The sequence below is a fragment of the Rhincodon typus genome, chromosome 19 (genome assembly GCF_021869965.1).
Source record: "Rhincodon typus isolate 14 chromosome 19, sRhiTyp1.1, whole genome shotgun sequence".
Classification (NCBI taxonomy): domain Eukaryota; kingdom Metazoa; phylum Chordata; class Chondrichthyes; order Orectolobiformes; family Rhincodontidae; genus Rhincodon; species Rhincodon typus.
In genome coordinates this window covers 51,088,199-51,107,848 of record NC_063350.1, presented here as the reverse complement: position 1 = coordinate 51,107,848, position 19,650 = coordinate 51,088,199, and the positions used below count along the sequence as shown (strand labels likewise).

Genomic DNA, 19,650 nt, shown 5'->3' with positions numbered 1-19,650 from the left:
TCAAGTTCCCTAAAACTATGCACCAGTTACTGTACCTCAAACAGCAATTTGATTACTGTGGCTTTGTTGCCTGTGTGGTTTAGCTTTGCAATGAAGTGACCTCCCTGTTCCTTGCATGATGCTTACACTTCAAACTGGGCTTCAAGAGCTTGTAAGGAGAGCGGGGAATCTTCCAGCGTCATGAGAGGCGCTATGCCAATGCAAGCCTGCCTTCATTGGTTGCTCAACGTGTCAATGTTAAGATGCCTTCCTATCGTAGCTGGACACAGCTTTGGTCTGGTAGACAGCACAGACTCACGCTGTGACCAGTCTTTAGTTGCACTGGGGCAGTGTCCGGTTTGCAGGTGCGGGGGTGGTTGTGTGTGTATGAGAGAGAGGATGAGAAACAAGGCTGCGGTCTGACTCTTTTTGTTCCGGTAGTGGCTTCTCAGAACACTTTGTGTCCGTGAGCCCGGTGCATGGGCGAAGGACAAAGCAGAGAGAGGGAGAAATTTCAGTATCCAGTCTCGGAACTGTCAGTTTCTGCAGGGAAACGGGTGGAAGTGTTTACGAATCGTGGAAAAAGGGGAACTGTTGCAGTGTGATACCCGACAGAGAGACACAATCCCCGGGACCAATGGATTCACTGACCCTCATCCTATTGTCTGGTGTCATTCCAGTAAGTATTAAAAGCTGTGGACCCTCGGTGTGCCCAGTTTCACTGGGAATGCGAATTTGAGAGGGAACTGTCTGGATTAAGTAAGACCCATTGTTGTGTGTTTTATTTTGTAATGAGGAAGTCCCAACAACAAAGTCTCCAACATTTCCCGTCCTCCGTGGATTACACAGGACTATACAACCTCCTCCCCCAGCTGGAGAGGGCTTGGGGTTGGGGGGTGGTGGGATTATATGAAGATTTATATAGGACGGTTAACAGGGTCCTTGTTTACAAGAAACATGGAGCCCATTTGAAGGAATATATCGGAAAACGTTCCTTTCACTTTCGATTCTTACCCTTCCAGGGTATTACGCCCACTTGTGTGTCTTGTTGTATTTGTCTCATTGAGGCTTGTAGCTTTAGCGTTCACAGACAGCTACAGAACATCAACTGTGTAGCCCTCATTCCAGACTGACGGAAACTGTGTACAATTAAACGATCTGGATGAAGGAACTGGGGGCATTATTGCAGATGACACAAAGATAGATGGGGTGGGGGTGACAGGTAATGTTGAGGAAGCCGGGAGGCTGCAGAAGGACTTGGACAAACTAGGAGGGTGGGCAAAGTGTGGCAAATGGAATACAATGTGGGAAAATGTGAGGTTATGCACTTTGGCAGGAAGAATAGAGGCATACTTTGTTTTCTAAGTGGGGAAAGCCTTCAGAAATCTGAAGCACAAAGGGACTTGGGAATCCTAGATCAGGATTGTCTTCAGGTTAACATGCAGGTTCATTTGGCAGTTAGGAAGGCAAATGCAATTTTGGCATTCATTTCAAGACAGCGAGAATGCAAGAGCAGGGACGTACTGCTGCATTACTTTGTTAGGCTCTGGTCAGACCACATTCAGAATATTGTGAGCAATTTTGGGCCCTGTATCTAAGGATGGATGTGCTGGCATTGGAGGGGGTGTCCCAGAACAGGTTTACAGGATCTCAGGGATAAAGAGCTCATTGTATGAGGGGCAGTTGAAGACTCTTGGTCTGTACTTGATGGAGTTTAGAAGGATGAGGGGATCTGATTGAAACTTGCAAAACACTGAGAGGTCTGGATGGAGTGGACATGGAGAAGATGCTTCCACTAGAAGGGGAGACTAGGACCCAAGGGCACAGCCTCAGAGTGAAGGGATGACCGTTTGGAATTGAGATGAGGAGGAATTTCTTCAGCCAGAAAGTGGTTAATATGTAGAACTCATTGCTGCAGAGGGCTGTGGGGGAGGGGCTGGGATCAGGTCATTGAGTGTATTTAAGACAGAGAGGTTCTTGATTAGTAAGGAGATTAAGGGTGAGGGGAGGTGGGTGTTGAGAACCATATCAGCCATGGTCGAACGTTGGAGCAGACTGGATAGGCCGAATGGCCTAATTCTGCTCCTATATGTTATGGTCTTATGATGGGGCAGGTCTCCTATTTGTGTCTCTAAGTCCCACAACAAGAGAATTGAGCCCACTCCAGTGCAGTACCAAGGGAGTGCTGTCTGGATTGTGGGAGATGAATTTGTACCAATGTCTTGTTTGTCTTGTGATGATAACCGTATCCATATGCCACATTTCAGTTTGTATGGAGTCTGATGAAGTAAACTTTGCTGTGCATGTGTAAAAAAAATGATCTAAAGTGTACCTGAACTGTAACTGCATTTTGTTGGAAGGATCTCTAAGGTGAAACTTCATTTGTATGTAAATCCTTCGTCCATTATACAAATAAAAGATGTGGGTTAAAGAGTTTCTAGTATTAACATTGCTAGATTTTAGCTGCTTAATGGTAGTGGGTGATATTTGCCAACGAAGCTAAGATTCAGGCGAGCTATGATTCAGGTGAATGGCAGAGTAAGCTGGAGGGTTTGAAATGCTTTCTTTTGTTGCTAATGTGTCAGTAATCTGTATCTCTTCAGTATTCTGTTCAGTTCATCTCCCAAACAGTGCCTGCTAAATGAAAGCTTTGATAGCTCTTTGTTATGTTCCTGTGGCTGGGTTTGAAGACTTTTTTTTCAAATCTTTATTTTCAAAATGGCTCTCTAGAAGGATTACTGTGTGAAGGGAACAGTTCTGTTTTAAATATTTTACTAAATCTGGTCAGATAATTTGGCTTCTTGTGTAAGGCTGGAATTCCCCTGAACACACTTTGCTAAATTAATCTCTGTGAAATTTTCAAGCTGCCATTATCCTCTCAGGCTGTAACTGTTCTTAATAAGTTTCACAAAATCTTAATATTGAAAATAAATGGAAACCAGGTTTCTCTTTGGTAATTTGCATCCTAGCAGGAGAGTAAGGCCTGTAGCAACCGAATCCAGTTAAAGTCTAAATCCTACACAAGAATTCCAAGATCTGGAATTGAGTGGAGATGCTTCCCTCCCATTGATGCCTCAACTGTGTGTCCATTCTTCTTGCGCTGATGTGTATTTGTTAACTGTTTAACTGCAGTGGGCATCACCAATAAATGCAATCATAACCTCATCCCAGTGTCTGCCCAGATGCAATTGGCAAACATGTTCATTGTCTTCATTGTGATCCCCTTCCTAGTCATTGAGGAACAGCAAATCCAGTGGATCTATTGAATAAAACACTTGAAGACTCAGTTCTCATCTTGGGTATTTCAACACGATGGCTCAGTGATTAGCACTGCTGCCTCACAGCATCAGGGACCCAGGCTCAATTCCACCTTTGGATGACTGCCTGTGTGGAGTTTGCATGTTCTCCCTGTGTCTGTGTGGGTTTGCTCTGGTTTCCTCCCACAGTTCACAGTTGGGAGTTTATGTGGATTGCCCATGCTAAATTGTCCCGTGGTGTCCAGGGATGTGCAGGCTAGATGGATTAGCCATGGGAAATGCAGGGCTACAGGGATAGAGTGGGGAAGTGGGTCTAGGTGGGATGCTGTTTGGATGGTGGTTATGGACTCAATGGGCTGAATGTCCTACTTCCACACAGTGGGGATTCTATGATTCTAACCAAGGGAAAGCGGAAGGAACCAGTCTTATGAGGGTGTGAGATATCCTCACTAATATTTGTTGACACATTCCGGGAGATTTCATTAAATTTCACGCCTCTTCCGACTTCTTCACTCCTCTCCAGCCATCTGCATGATAGCTTGTTAATAACTCATTAGTAAACATGAAAAAGAAAATGAAAAACACCTTTTAATACATCTCCAATGTTTCCTCTGCGTTGGTTGCATTAGTGTCCTTGGGATTAATCATCAACAGCAGGAGATTGGCCAGGACAGTTCCACATGATTTGGCTTTTATTTAAGTTTCAGTATGTACAGGGCTTCTCCAAATGTTGAGAACATTGATTGTTTGAGAACAGGTCACCCTTTTGTGGGCAGTGACTGTGAATGGGAAAGCCAACTGTGGAAGGGAAGGGGAGACCACTGAATCTGGGATGGAGTCAGTATGGGACTGAGAAGAGTAACTGCTGCTGAGATACAGATCTGCCACTGAACCTAAGTGAATAGTGGAACAGGCTCAAGGTCTGAGAGGTCACCTCCTGTCTCAATGAGAACATTACGGTTCACTTGGTAACTGAGCTGCTGAGTATTGTGGTGAGAAGCCTCCAGTTTCTGAGGAATTGACTGAGGGTAACTGATTGATTGATTTTATTGTCATGTGTATCGAAACACAGTGAAAAGCTTTGTTTGTGAGCAGTACAGGCAGATAACAGCTAGCAAAGAATGTACAGATCAAAAGGACTTAGAAGCATACATGTTACATTTGAGGCTAGAGTCCATTCAACAGTCTGATAATGGCTGGGAAGAAGCTGTTCCTGAACCTGCTGGTGCGTGTGTTCAGGCTTCTGTACCTTCTGCCTGATGGAAGAGGTTGTAGGAGATCATTACCGGGGTGTGATGGGTCTTTGATGATGTTGACTGCCTTTCTGTGGCAGCGAGCCGTGTAAATATAGTCTGTGGGTGGAAGGTTGCCTTCCGTGATGGTCTGGGCTGTGCACACCACCTTCTGTAGTTTCTTACAGTCCTGGGCAGAGCAGTTGCCATACCAGGCCGTTATGCACCCAGACAGTAGGCTTTTAATTATGCATCTGTTGAAGTTGGTGGGGGACTTTATGAACATGCCAAATTTCCTGAGTCGCCTGAGGAAGAAGAGGAACTGTTGTGCCTTCTTGACTGTTGCATCTGCGTGGGAAGTCCTGGAGAGGTTGTCAGTTATCGTCATTCTGAGGAACTTGACGCTGTTCACTCTCTCAACCTCAGTTCCGTTCATGTAGATGGGGCCGTGTTCTCCTCCTTTCTTTCTGAATTCGATGATCAGTTCTTTAGTTTTGCTGACTTTGAGAGATGGATTGTTTCATTGCACCATGTCACCAAGCCCTCTATCTCCCTTCTGTATTTTGACTCATTGCTGTTAGATATCCGTCCCACTACGGTGATGTCGTCAGCGACCTTGCAGATGGCGTTTATTCAGAATTTGGCAACACAGTCATGGGTGTGCAGGGAGTACAGTAGGGGACTGAGGACGCATCCTTGGAGGGGGCTCCAGTGTTGAGTGTTATTGTGGAGGGGGTGCAGTTACCTATCCTCACTGATTGTGGTCTATGGATCAGAAAGCTGAGGATCCAGTTGCAGGGGGCGGAGCCGAGACCAAGGTCACACAGTTTTGAGATCAGTCTGGAGGGAATAACGGTGTTGAAGGCCGAGCTGTCGTCCACAAGCAGGAGTCTGACGTAGGTGTCCTTGTTGTCCAGATGTTCCAGGGATGTGTGCAGGGCTAGGGATATGGCATCCTCTGTGGACCTGTTAAGTCAGCAGGCAAATTGTACGGGATCGAGGTGGGCTGGGAGACTGGAGTTGATGTGGGCCATGACCAGCCTCTCGAAGCACTTCATGATTATTGAGGTCAGAGCCACTGGGTGGTAGTCATTAAGGTACGTTGCATGTGCTTACTTGGGCATGGGGATGATGGTGGTCTTGAAGCAGGTGGGGACTTTGGCTTATAGGAGGGAGAGGTTGAAGATGTCGGTGAATAGGAATAGGAGGAGCAGGAGTGGAGGTACATTGAACTTCAGAACTCTTGGTGTGAGGAACGAGGGAAAAAGAATCAACTGAGCTTTATTGTCCCTCTTCTCATTGTTCCATGGGATGGAGTGATTGACCTGTGAGGAGAGATTGAGGAGACTGGGTCTGTATTCTTTTTGGAAGGACAAGAGGTGATCTCATTGTGTATGTTTCAACTTCTAGATGGTTCAACGAAGTGGACAGGAAGGATGTTTCCTCTTGTGGGAGGGGGAAGAGGTGTGTGTGTGTGTGTGTGTGTGTGTAGATGAGAAGGAATTTCTGGTGAATTTTTGGAATTGTCTGCCCCCAAAGAGCTGTAGAAGCTCAATCTTTGAGCACATCCAAAACAGAGATCAGAGTAACATGGAGAGCACGGTTTTAGATATGGTCACCCAGCAGCGTATGGCAGTGCAGTCAGAGAGGTAATGAGTCACCATCAGTCAGAAGAAGAGTGACAGGCAGGTAGTTAGGCAGCCCTAGAGCGCATCTCACTGCAGAGCAGAGTTTCTTTGGAAAATGGTGAGAGTGATGTTACCTCTAGAGAGTGCAGCCAGAATCTGTCTGCACAAGGAGGGAGCAGAGAAAGAGAGAAAGAGAGAACAGAAGGGGTAAGAGACTCACTAGGGACACAGTCAGGTATTTCTACAGCTGCAGATGTGACTCCAGGATCATGTGTTGTCTCCCTGGTGAAAGGGTGAAGGATATTCAGGGCATTTTGAAGGGTGAGGTGAACCTGTCATGGTTTACATTGGGACCAACAATGTAGGTAGAAAGAGGGATGAGGTCCTGCAATCAGAAAAATAAACCAGGAATTAAGAGTCTAATGATGACCATAAGTCTATTGTTGATTGTCGGTAAAACCCATCTGATTCACTAATGTCCTTTTGGGAAGGAAACTGCCATCCTTACCTGGTCTGGCCTACATGTGACTTCAGGCCCACAGCAATGTGATTGACTCTGAACTGCCCTCTGGGCAATTAGGGATGGGCAAGAAATGCTGCCTGGCCAGTGACACCCTCATCCCATGAACAAATAAAAAGAATTAAAGGAGCTAGGTAGCAGATTAAAAAGCAGGAACTCAAAGCTCGTAATCTGTGGGCTTTTCCCAGTCTCACATGCCAGTGAGTATAGGAGTAGGTGGATAGAACAGATGAATGTGTGGTTGAAGAGTTGGATCAGAAGGGAGGGCTTTAGATTCCTGGATGCCTGGGTTCCTTTCTGGGAAAGCTGAGACTTGTGCAAGTCTGACAGGTCACACCTGAACTGGAGCGGGACCAACTTCCTTGTGGGCAGGTTTGATAGTGCAGTTGGTGGAGTCATAGAGTCATACAGCACAAAAATAGATCCTTTGGTGCAACCAGTCTATGCTGAACATAATCCCAAACTAAACTTGTCCCACCCGCCTGTTCCTGGTTCATATCCCTCCAAAACTTTCCTATTCATGTATCTATCCAAATGTCTTTTAAACATTGTAATTGTACCTGCATCCACCAAACCACCCTCTGTATAAAAACTTTACTTCTTATGTCTTTTTTAAATCTCTCTCCTCTCATTATTTTATAAACTTTTATCAGGTCGCCTCTCAATCTCCTTTGCTCCAGTGAAAAAAGTCCCAGCCTGTCCAGCCTTTCTTTATCACTCAAACCTTCCATACGCAGCAACATCCTGATAAGTCTTTTCTGAACCCTCTCCAGCATGATAATATCTTTCCTATTACTGGGCGACCAGAACCAGACATAGTACTCCAGAAGAGGCCTCACCAATGTCCCATACAACCTCAGCATGATTTTCCATGTAGGTAGTACAGGGGGTCACTTAAAATGAAATTAGGAAAGTGAAGAGGGGACATGTAAAATAAAGGAAAATCCAAAAGCATTTTATCAGAACATTAGGGGAAAGAGATTAAACCAACGAAAGACTGGAGCTTATTTAGGACCCAAGTGGCAAACTGAAGGTGGATCTGGAAGACACAGGTGAGGTTTTAAGTAAGTATGTCACATTTATGATAGAGAAGAACGATGTAGATATAGAAATTAGGGAATAGCACTGCAATATACTTGAATAAATTATAATTCAGAGAGAGGAGGTATTAGCAGTTTAAGCAGGCTTGAAAATGTTTGAATCCCCAGGTCCAGATGAGACAGACCTCAGGCTGCTGTGGGAGGCAAGTGAGGAGATTGCAGGGGCTCGGACTTTAATTTTCAAATCCTTTCTGGCCCCAGGAGGATTCTAGAGGACTAGTGGACAGCTAATGTGGTACCATTATTCAAGAAGGGAATACCAGGAAACTACTGGCCAGTGAATCTAACATCTGTGGTAGGGAATCTGTTGGGAAAACATTCTGAGGGACAGCCTTAATGCCCACTTAGTGGGGAAGGAGAGTCAGTATGACTCTTTCAGGGGGAGATAATGTTCATCACGATTGAATCTGGCTGAGTGGCAGGAAGCAGAGGGTGATGGTCGAATGTTGGTTTTGTGACTAAAATCCTGCGTCCAGTGACGTACCACAAAGTTTGTTGCTGAATCTCTTGCTGTGTGTTGTGTGCATTAGACCTGAATGTGGGAGGTTTGATCAGTCAGTTTGCAAATGGTGATGTAGCAAATACCAAAAATGAAAGCATTAGACTGCAGGACAATATTGTCAGCCTGGTCCGTTGGGCACAACGATGGCAAATGAAATTTAATCCTGAAAAGTGTGAGGACTAACAAGGAAAAGGAGTACATGGTGAGTGGTAGGACCCTAGGAAATACAGAGGACCAAAGGGGCCTTGATGTGCATCCCCTTGAAGACAGTAGGACAGATGGATAAGGTGGTTAAGAAGGCTTATGGATACTTGCCTTGATTGGTCAAGGCATTGAAATAAAAGGTTATGATGGAACTGTATAAGACATTAGTTAGCCACAATTGGAGTATTGTGTGCAGTTTTGCTCACACAATTAAATGAAATAATTGCACAAGAGAAGAGATTCCAGAAGGTTGTTGCCTGGGCTGGAGTGTTCCAGCTATGAAACGAGACTGGATGGGCTGGGATTGTTTTCCGTAGAGCGGAGATAGCTGAACAAGGACTTGAATGAGGTTTACAACTTATGAGGGGCACAGACAAGATAGATAGGCAGAATATTTTCCCCTTAATGGTAGGTCAGTAATCAAGGGGCATAGATTTAAGGTAAAGGCAGGAGGTTTAGACCGGAATTAAGGAAGATTTTTATTTCACCCAGAGCGTGTCTGGAACTCACTGCCTGAAAGGGTGGTATAGATAGGAATCCCTTATGACATTGAAGAAATATTTAGATGATCACTTGAAGTGCCGAGCATACAAGGCTACAGAGCAAATAGCTGTACTAGAAATGGGACTAGAGTAAATAGGTGATTGATGATGGGCAGAAGGACCTCTTTCCTTGCGATAAAAATCTAAGATCTGTCAGGATCTAGATGAATGGCAGAGCAGGCTCTAGGAGCCCATTGGATTACTACTCCTTTTCTCTGTGTAGTTCTAATCACTATCCAGTTGGAAGTGGGAGCATGTTTAGCAATGGCTCTTGCATTCAAATAGCCGACTGAAACAAAGCAAAGGTTCAAACCTCACTTGAGGCCTCAAAAAAAACCTAAACAGCCCTGTGAGAACCTCAGGAGAGAAAACTGGCAGATAGGGAAATGAGAGGAATCAAAGGAAAAGAAAATTAATAAGTCAATTGGAAAGAACAAAGAAATAGCATGGAGGATATATGGGAATGAGTTTTTAAAAAAAGGCCTAAAACATAGAGAAGGAAAATGATTACATTTCAAAGGTAAAATGGAAGTAATCTGTCGAATAGAAAGCGAAATTAATATTGAAATGGGATAAAGAGAGGTATGAGGTCTAGAAAAGCTGATAAACACTTCCAGGAGTGGATATCAGATGTTTAAGGTAGTTTTCTCTTGAGTGTTGTGGTTTCTCTGGTGAGATAGTGTTATCGTTTGTGGGAGAGGTTTGTACAAACAGAATGAACCCAACTGGAGTGAGTTCAACAGGGTTTCCACTTCGTAGGTGGGATCACAAAAGATTCTATCTCGAAATCTCTCGGCTTACAGTGACTCGGAGCCAGTTGCCCGAAAGATTGTGACCTGCAATTTCTTTCAAATGTCTCCGCTCCATCAAACCCTGGGCTTCCCTTCTCTTCCCTAGTTGCTGTGTTTTGAATGGGACATTCACTGGCTGTCCTCTCCAGTGCCTGTAAAATTAAAAGAATATCAGGAGGAGTCTCCACAGTGTGCTGGCCAAGTCCATCCCTCAATCAGTTTTACTAAAACAGGTTCTCTTTTCATTAAAACACCGCTGTTTGTGGGAGTTTGCTGTGCAGAAACAGACTTTGCACTGTGGCAATTCAGGAAAATGTAGCGAAGGGTCCTGTATTCTCTACCATGTGGGCTCTCCATCACTCCTAAGAGGAATTTCCTTCCTCCAGCTTCATCCTGGACCATCAGTGCCCCTATTTGGTTTGCTCTGTACGTGTGTGTGGGAGCGCAGCGTGTGAGGAGAGACTAGGACTGTATCCATGGCAGCTTGCCCACATGTGGTCCTGCCAGTGCTCTAGGAAGAAGCTGGTGGTAGGCCTCACATGCGCTGGTTATGGTCCTTACACCTTTCCAGAGAAACAGTCTAATCCCAACAATGGGTGGAGGTCATGGTGTCTGTTGAGGTGTCTGTAAGAACACGATTCTGTTGCTCACAGAAAGGTTCTGCCTTTGTTTTTGTCACTTCTATCAGTGCTCCACCAATGAATAAGCTCACTAGCTTGCTGACTCTTCCCTCATGGAAGGGAGTTGACCTTTGACTTGGGGCGGGGTGGATGTGGGGCTAGAGTCAGGTTGAGCTGGGCCAAAGTCCACCACTCCCCACGTTGCTCCATGTGCCTCACTCTGATATCACCTCTTTATAAGTCCAGTCGGTCCAGAAGAAAATCCCAACTTCTTTCTCCTCAGTCTTTCGGTGCTGAGTGACATCACCAGGGCACATGGTTGAATTTGAATTTGATGCAATATCTGGAATTAAGAATCTAATGATGACCGTGAATCCATTGTCAATTGTCAGAAAAACCCATCTGGTTCACTAATGTCCTTTAGGGAAGGAAACTGCCATCCTTACCTGGTCTGGCCTACCTGTGACTCCAGACCCACAGCAATGTGGTTGACCCTGAACTGCCCTCTGGGCAATTAGGGATGGGCAATAAATGCTGCCTGGCCAGTGATGCCTTCATCCCGTTAATGAATAAAACAAAAATTACACAAAATGTTCAGTAACCTACCAAGCACTCCGCAACGCTGAATGTTGTGGAGGAATAGAAATAGCACTACAGTCTGGGTATACATTACTATGATAGAGTGCGTACTGAGTCTGTCCTGCAACCTGCCTGTATGGATTTCTCCCCAGGGCTGTCTAGTTGTGATCATTGTATTTCTTTCCCCCTAATTTGTACTTAAAAATGATCAGAATGAGGATGGAATCATCAAAGCTGTGATATCCCTGAGTTACCAATAGCATTTCTAAATGTCCCCTTCACTTTTTGTCACTGCCACCTTATTTGTAAAAGACAAAAGATTAAGAACTGAAAGAGTTTGATTGACCATTTGTTGAAGTAGATGGTAATGACACGAGTTCAGAGATCTGGCTGTTCCTGGAATTGATTGTTGCCAGTCCCTATTTTTGAAACTTGAGTAAAATATTACAGACAAAACTTAGTAATGCCAATTCATAAGTTAGTTCCTCTTGAATCGATTTATTTGAGGATAGCTCATCAGCTGATAAATTGTTTCCATTAACTCAGGGCTCCCCCTCTCAAACGTATGAAGAGCCCTGTACTCGCTACCATGTGGGCTCTCCATCAGATCAGTGAATGAATGAATGAGTTGCCACTGCCACCCATTCCCTAGCACTATGAACATGTTTCTTGGTTGTTGAATCTACTCCCAGTTGCCTAATGATCCGGGTCTGCAGCTATTCGACAGTGCAATAACTACAATTCCAGTTCTTCATCTCCTTTAACGGGAAGAAAAGACAGAACTGTACAATTAGCCTGTTCCAGTTTTTGTGTATGGGGGCTCTCTGTAATTCAGGCATTGTGACAGTTGTGTTTGTCTGACTACCAATGTCTTGACATTGTGTTGCTGCAACAAGTAATCTTTTACAAATGATGTGTGCAACCTTCAGCTAGCACAGCCCAGGCTACAAAGCTCCTTGGAACAACCAGCAGTGATTGGTTCAGTTGACTTCAGCGCTGCAGATGGACTCATGATCTCATGAGATGTACAAAGTTAGAGAGCAGATCACATCTTTACGACAGTGACATTGATATGATAGGGTTTTTTTTTGTCCTCCTGGATGCTAATCTCCAGTCACATTTGTAAGGCTACAGTTGCTTTGCTTTGTATGTTCACATGCACAAAGCTACAAAGAGTGAGAGAGCTGCATTTATTTGGCTGCTTTTCTTTCATTCATTGTCCGGTTATTGGCTAGGTCAGCCTTTATTGCCAATCCTTAATTGCCCTGGAAAGGTGGTGGTGAGCTGTCTTCTTGAACCACTGCATGCCACGAGGTATGGGTACACCTATAGTGCCGGTAGGGTGTGTTCCAGCATTTTGAACCAGGGACGGAGAAGGAGCAGCGACATGGTTATGAGTCAGGAAGTCAGTATCTTGGTTGGAAATTTGTAGGTGACGGCGTTCCCATGTACCTGCTGCCCTTGTCCTTCTAAGTAGTCGAAGGAGTGTTGGTGAGTGGCAGCAGTGTATCCTCTATATGGTACACACTACTGCGACTGAGCTTCAGTGGTGGAGAGAATGGATGTTTGTGGATGTGGTACCAATCATGCAGGTTGCCTTGTACAGATGGTGTCAAGTTTCTTGAGTTTTGTTGGGGCTGCACTCATACAGGCAAGAGGAGACTCATGCCTTGTAGATTCGTGGACAGGCTGTGGAGAGTCGGGAGGTGAGTCACTTGCAACAGGAGTCCTGCTCTTATGCCAGGATATTTAGGTGACCGGTCCAGTTCAGATTCTTGTCAGTGGTAACCCCCAGGATTGATAGAGGGGAATTCTTGCAAAGAGTCAGCAAAGGCACAATGGGCTGAATGGCCTCCTCCATTGCTGTGAGATTTGACGATCCTATTCACTCGTTCATAATAGAGGAACCATTTTTCAAATGGAATCGCCACTTCCTGTTGTATAACATAGCTGCTGGAAATTGCTGGCTTTAGATACAAGCTGGGCCTTAGGATTAAAAAAAAATCACAAACCTAAAACATATCAAAATGTCATTGAGTAAAGTTGTGGCCCATTGTGAATGAGTGCATTGAAGGGGAAGTTGGAGGAAAATAGCTTTTTTTTAATGTGCTAATTAGAAAAAATTAATACAGTGATAGTGCTTGTTATTGCGCTACTGACTAAGAGACTGGAGTAAAAATCCAGGAAACACATGTTCAAATCCCACCATGGCTGTTTTAAGAGTTTGTGTTTGGTTAATACCAGAGACACAGTGGTAGAAGCCAGATTGTTCTTTAATGTCATGTAACCTATATCTGCTACCTTCTCATCTATAAACAGGAAGTCTTGTTTGGGCTTTAGACATAAGAGCACGTCTGCTTGTTTTGCTTGAAGCAGATGTTGAACTTTTTCTGAGGTTAAACTGACACTGTTATTTCGCGCTAAAATATAATTTTAATTAGAGGAAGCAAGAAGCTACTGAATTGACAGCCCAATTCAGTCCTGCTGACAAAATGATTGCCAAATGAGAGAGGTGATTTCTTAAATGGACATTCCAGTTGAGAACAACTTCTTGGAGGGAGAGCTCAAGTAGGTCATCTGTATAACTCAACAGACAGGAAACCAGACTGTATAGACCTACCATTTACATTACTGGACAGGAAATCAAACTGTATGCACGTGCCATTTACATTACTGGACAGGAAATCAAACTGTATGGACGTGCCATTTCCCGAGTGAGACTTGCTGTAGGTGCGTCTTTTTGCAAGTTACTTGTAGCTTACCTGAAATATAAAGCATATGGAAGATATTTGGAGCAGATTCTGCAGGTCATCCGCTTTGATTTCTTGAATGTAAGGACAAGGAGACCTGGACAAATTAGCGTGAGCAGTATTAGTAAGCATCACCGTCGTTTAAAATCTTAGAATCAGCGACTAAGAAAAAAATGCCAGACAAAATAAAACAATTCATGAGTGTGGAGTAGTGTTGAGAACTGTTCACTGATATTCGGACAGTTCTCTAACAAGCTATTTATTCGTTACAGTCCAGCAATTTGATGCGCTGCACAATGGCCCAGATAATAAATAAATCTTGTTTGCAGCAGCTTTTTTATGAGGAAGTCTGAGGTCATGAGGTCAGGCCGAGCCACTAAAACCAGCAGGTGGATGTCAAATCGGCCATTTCTATTTTGTTGAACGACACGGGAGTTCTCCCAGTAGCCTGGCCAATATTTATCTTTCATCTTCTGAAATGTCCCCAACAGGTGCCTTAACCACTGTGATCACAGTCAGATTATGTCAATTTCTTTAGTGTGACTATTTTCCATGTGTAAAATAGAGACAGTCATTAGAAGCGTGTGAGTCATAGAGAGAGGTTAAACAGGAAAACAGACGCAGGCAAATGAGGAATTAAAACTGTGAGAAAGACAGCAGAGAGTGTCCTTTGGGCCAAGTGTACTGAGGGCAAAGAGTTTTTGTGGATAAATTAGGTGTGTGACATATAAATATTTTTATTGAAACTTTAGAATTCAACCTACTGGCATATCACTTTGTGAAGGGTTTGAAAGAAACAAGTTCAGGGGGTGTCCTTCTGAAACAGTCACTAATCCTGTATGTATCTGAGAGCAGGTGACTGCAAAACACCTTGGAGTATTGATGGAAGATTGCTGTCACTGTGGGGTTTATGTCAGGGGGAGTAAACATTGAAAGGCATTTTCTTATCTTTTATTTAGAATAATCAAAGATCAAATTTTAGCCCAGAAAACCCAGACAGTAAATGCTTTTAGCAGCATTGGAAGAGACCTAATTAGGATCAGAAATAAGTCTGGTTTCTCTTCAAGAAAGGAGTATAGGACTGTTCAGGGAAAGCACGTTTACCTTGATGTAAAGGTTTAATTTGTGAAGTTTCCAGACCTGGGAGTGTTTGGTTAAAAATGTGCAGATTATTAAAAGATTGAGAAAGTCTGAGCTTTGTGTTTTGTGAGCATCAGAAGAGTTCACAGGAAGGAACTTCATAGAATCCCGACAGTGTGGAAACAGGCCATTCGACCCAACAAGTCCATCCATCTACCCTTTCCCCATAACCCTGCATTTCCAATGTCTAATTCAACTAACTTACACACCTCTGGACACTATGGGCAATTTAGCATGGCCAATCTGCCTAACCTGTGCGCCTTTGGACTGAATGTGGGAGGAAACTAGAGCACGCGGAGGAAACCCACACAGACACAGGGAGAATGTGTGGAGTTTGCACAGACAGTTGCCCGAGGGTAGAATCGAACCCAGGTCCCTGGCTCTGTGAGGCAGCAGTGCTAACCACTGAGCCACTGAACTAAGGAGAATCAGTTAAGTTGAACCTAATGATTTTGTATAGATGTGTCATTTCTCTGGATTGCTGTAAAGTGGAGCAGTTGAGAAAATAGATGAGAATTTGTTTTGTTGTTTGCTTTAAGATTTTTTAAACTGTGTACTGTATGTAGGCAGGTTTTATTTTCAGACATTTGTGTGATCTGTTTTATTGTTAAAGAAAATCTGCAACTTTGTGTGGCTATGCTTCAGTGAATGACCTCCATGGCAAATAAAATAAAATCTGTCAAGCCAGATTTCATTCTGGGATCTGACTCGTAACATCAGTGAGAATGGTAACAGTGATCAGGAAGTGCATCATGGACAATGTGGGATCATCCAAGTCTGCTGAACTACAATACCCAGAGTTCTGCTGCTAGATGGTTGCCAAATGTGTTTGGCAGATATTGTGGGCTGTACAAAAAAAAGTATACATTTTCCAGGTATGGATACCCAGTTTACAAACATCAACTGTGAAGCAGAGAAATAACTTTAAAAGAGATTGACTTGTTTGTGCAGAAATTGAGACATTTGATGCTGTCCTGGGTGTGAAGGCTTTCTTTGTGTTGTAGTGGTGATGATTTGGAGTGGTTTCTTTCACAGTTCTGTGGATTGAGTCAGGCAGGTAATCAGTCAGCAGGAGTGAGGCTAGGAGGGGGTGAACATTGTTCACAGGCTGATCATTTGAGAGTCTGGGAAATACCCTTCTTGATGACAGTGCAGCAGTTGGTACAGCAGGGGACAAAAGAATATGGTTAATCTTCTTGTAAAGAGTTGGTTTAGCAAGCTGGGTTTGAAAACATGTCTTATTGCTTCAGATCATTGAGAATTCTGCTGAAGAATAAAATTAAACTCCCCTTGGGAGATGCCAGCATGGGAACACTGACACGAGAAGAAACACAACTTGAAATGTTTCGGCTCTAGATCCTAGAAGGCTGTTCTGTGACCTGTTTATTGCCCTGTACTCATTTAGAAAGTCTCTCCATCTCTGCTGACATGACTTACTTGACTGAGGTTCCCTGGGCTGTGAATGGCCATATGAGCTACTCTCTTTCCTTCCTCTGGGACAACTTGCCGATTGTTTTTATTTTGAGGCGAAGAACGTTGTCAGAGATGAGCCTTCATTTTAAAAAAACAAAGCGCCTCCCTGGGTTAAACTCTGAGATCTGTGTAGCTGGGAATATGCTCCTGAGTCTTAAAAACCAAAAGAACTACGGATGCCGTAAATCAGGAACAAAAACAAAGTTGCTGGAAAAGCTCAGCAGGTCTGGCAGCATCTGTGAAGGAGAAAACAGAGTTAACATTTCGGGTCCGGTGACCCTTCCTCATAACCTCAGTAATGTTGTACAACTACCACTGAACTTGAAGGAGCGGGTTGCTGTACAGCAAACTTTGGTTTAACTTGTGAGTGCTGTGCTTGATAAACTGGCAAAAAAAAAGCTATATACCTGAAATGCCAGAAATTTACCGCATTGTTGCAATGTCCGAGTTGTCAGTTGAGGATATGAGTAAGAGGGCTCTCTGCAGGTAAGTTTTATTTAAGGCAAAGTTGCATTATTATTTAATGATGTAAATAAAATATGACAATGATATGTATACCTCCTGCATTACATTTTTATTACTTTGTGTTTGTAACATGGATCTCTTGATTATCCAGGATACTTGGTCAACTGGCATGCTTCTGCTCCCATAGATTCCCGATAGTAGAAAGTTTGGTGTACTTCAGCTGGCCTTGATCAATGAGAGTTGAAGGAAGCCAATTCTCATTAAGAAGGGAGCTTGAGGAAAAGGTCAGCACCTTGTACTGAGGATCCTGTATCTGTTTGATTTGCAGCTTTACTTGTGTGCCTCCTCCAGTGACTGTGATGACAAGACCCAGTATTTCGAGGGTGGCAAGTGCTGTTTCAAATGTGGTCCTGGTGAGTACAAGTGGGTGGAGGTTAAATAGGGAGGGATAAGGGAGTTACTGACAAAAACAAAACATTTTCTTAATATAAGTATGGAAAATACTAGAAAAAACCTGTAGTGTTTATCTGTACCAATTGAAGAAGAAAGATAGGTTGAAACTGAGAAGTGAAGTTTCATTCGCAACGAGAGTGTTTTGTTTGATAAAAGTATTGACAAAATATTCTTGATATACCTCAAAGGCCGAGTGACCCACTAGATGTTTTCCAGTGTTTTTCTTGTTCTCAGTTGGTTTTTTAAACCAGTTTCCTGCTAATGACTCTGTGATTGTATTTGTAGGGAGAGTACAGAGGATTGTAAAGTTGTTAATCTGTTGTAAAACATACAGTATCAAAGATATGTAACCTATTAAACCATCAATCAAATGTAAACACAGCCCCAATATGGGATAAGTGGTTCTAGATCCCTCCAGACTTTATTATCAAAGGCATTAATAAGCTGAAGAGGGTTCAGAAGAGATTTGCCAGGATGTTGCCGGGAATGGAGGTTTGAGTTATAAGGAGAGACTGGATAGGCTGGAACTTTTTCTCACTGGCGTGTAGGAGGTTGAGTTGTGACATTTTAGAGGTTTAGAAAATCATGAGCGATATAGATAAGGTAAATGGCAGCCATCTTTTCCCGAGGGTGAGGGATTTCAAGACTAGGGGAAATACTTTTAAGGTGAGAGGAGAAAGATTTTAAAAAGAAATGAGGGGCAGTTTTTTTACACAGAGTGGTCCGTGTGTGGAATGAACTTCCAGAGGAAGTGGTGGATGCAGGTATAGTTACAATGTTTAAAAGACATTTAGATAGGTACATGAATAGGAAAGGTTTGGAGAGATATGGGCCAAGTGCAGTGGTGGGATTAATTTAGTTTGGGATTATGGTTAGCATGAACTCTTTGGACCGAAGGGGCGGTTTCCATATTGTGTGACTCTATGACTCAGTTAAGCGTTCCTAATACCCTCAGCTAACCCTGGAACATGTCAGTAATGCAATCTGTTGAAGTTGAAACCCTAGATGGCATTTTTTAAAAGCTGCAAATGATGCTTCATTTCCACTTTGAAGTGGATTTCCCATGAATCAATGGAGTGTAGTAGGTGCTTAGCTTGTTCTATTGTTAAACTGCAGGAATATATTTTATCAACACTAAAGATCAGTGGACATTTGTGTATCAGTCCAACACAGAATAATAGGTATACAACAGTGATGCAGCGTAGAAGGAGACCATTCGGTCAATTGTGTTTGTACCAGCTCTCCAAATGAGCATCTTGGCTTAGTGCCATTCTCTTTCCTTATCCCCATGTCATAGCACATTGTTTCTATTTAAATAATCATCCAATGTCCTCTTGAATAAAATGGCATACATGACACAAGAGTTTGCTGGCATATCTTCAGTTTTCAGTGTGCTTTCTCCATTGGGACAAGTACAGAAATGCATGTCAAGACTTGCTCACTACAATGGTCAATTTGTGTTTGCAGGACAGAGTGCTATGATGAATCCTTGCATTAAAAACAGATCCACATTAAAATGCAGCAGCTTAGGTGACATTTGAAGATGTTAAACCATTTACCACTTCCTGTCAGAATGTTTCAGACTCCAGAGCAGGTTTCCCTCAGTGGTCATGCACACTCAGATCTGGCATGTTTATTTAATTCTTCTAGCACGTGGAAATAATGTGAGGAAGGGAATTGAAATTTCTTATGGTCTTCACAACGGCGTTCTGACTGTGGATGACGTGTGCGCATGTTTTGCACTTCCTGACCTATGAGAAGGCCACAGAGAAACAGCTTGAGATCAGGACGGCGCTGCCAATAGAAATTTGCAGTCAAAAATCTTAACATGTTTTTCTCATTCCCACCTCCATCGGGAGCTGAAAATCTGGCTTTCAGCCTCAGTAGCATTTTTGTTTTGTTACATAAGAACAGAGAAGCCAGGAGCAGGCCTAAACCGTTTGATCCCTCAAGCCTGCCCCCTGTATTCAATAAGATCACAGCTGCAGGCTTCCACTCCACTTCTGTAGAAACTAGGGGCAGCAGTAGGGCCATTTGGCCTTTCAAGCCTGCTGCACCTTTCAGTACGATCATGTTCCCACTTTTCCCCCGTAATCTTTGATGCCTTTAAAGTCTTAAAAGAAAAAGACTTCTCTATTTATTGTATACATTCAGTGACTTGGCCTCCACAGAGAATTCCACAGGTTCACTACCCTCAGAGTGAAGAAATGTTTCCTCATCCCAATCATAAATGGCCTATCATCTATCCTGAAACTGCGTCCTCTGGCTCTAAACTCCCCAACCAGGGAAAACACTCCCTCTGCACCTAGTCTGTCCAGCCCTATTATAATGTTATATTTTTTCAATCCGATCTCCTCTCATCCTTCCAAAGTCTAGTGAGTACAGACTCAGTTGAACCAATCTCTCCTCATAGGA

General features: G+C 43.4%; 1 protein-coding gene across 2 annotated transcripts in view; it reads left to right on the top strand.

Moving 5' to 3' along the window:
* The first annotated feature begins 218 nt into the window (after positions 1-218).
* LOC109913578 (tumor necrosis factor receptor superfamily member 5-like) overlaps positions 219-19,650 on the top strand; it is a 56,070-nt gene continuing 36,638 nt past the window's right edge. Inside the window, exons 1-2 of one of the 2 annotated variants that reach the window (XM_048608105.1) lie at positions 219-658; positions 17,111-17,195. In XM_048608105.1, coding sequence (XP_048464062.1) covers positions 617-658; positions 17,111-17,195 — 127 coding nt within the window. In that variant the 5' untranslated portion in view covers positions 219-616. The remainder of the gene's footprint in view (positions 659-17,110; positions 17,196-19,650) is intronic. The other variant, XM_020513114.2, reaches the window with a different exon arrangement.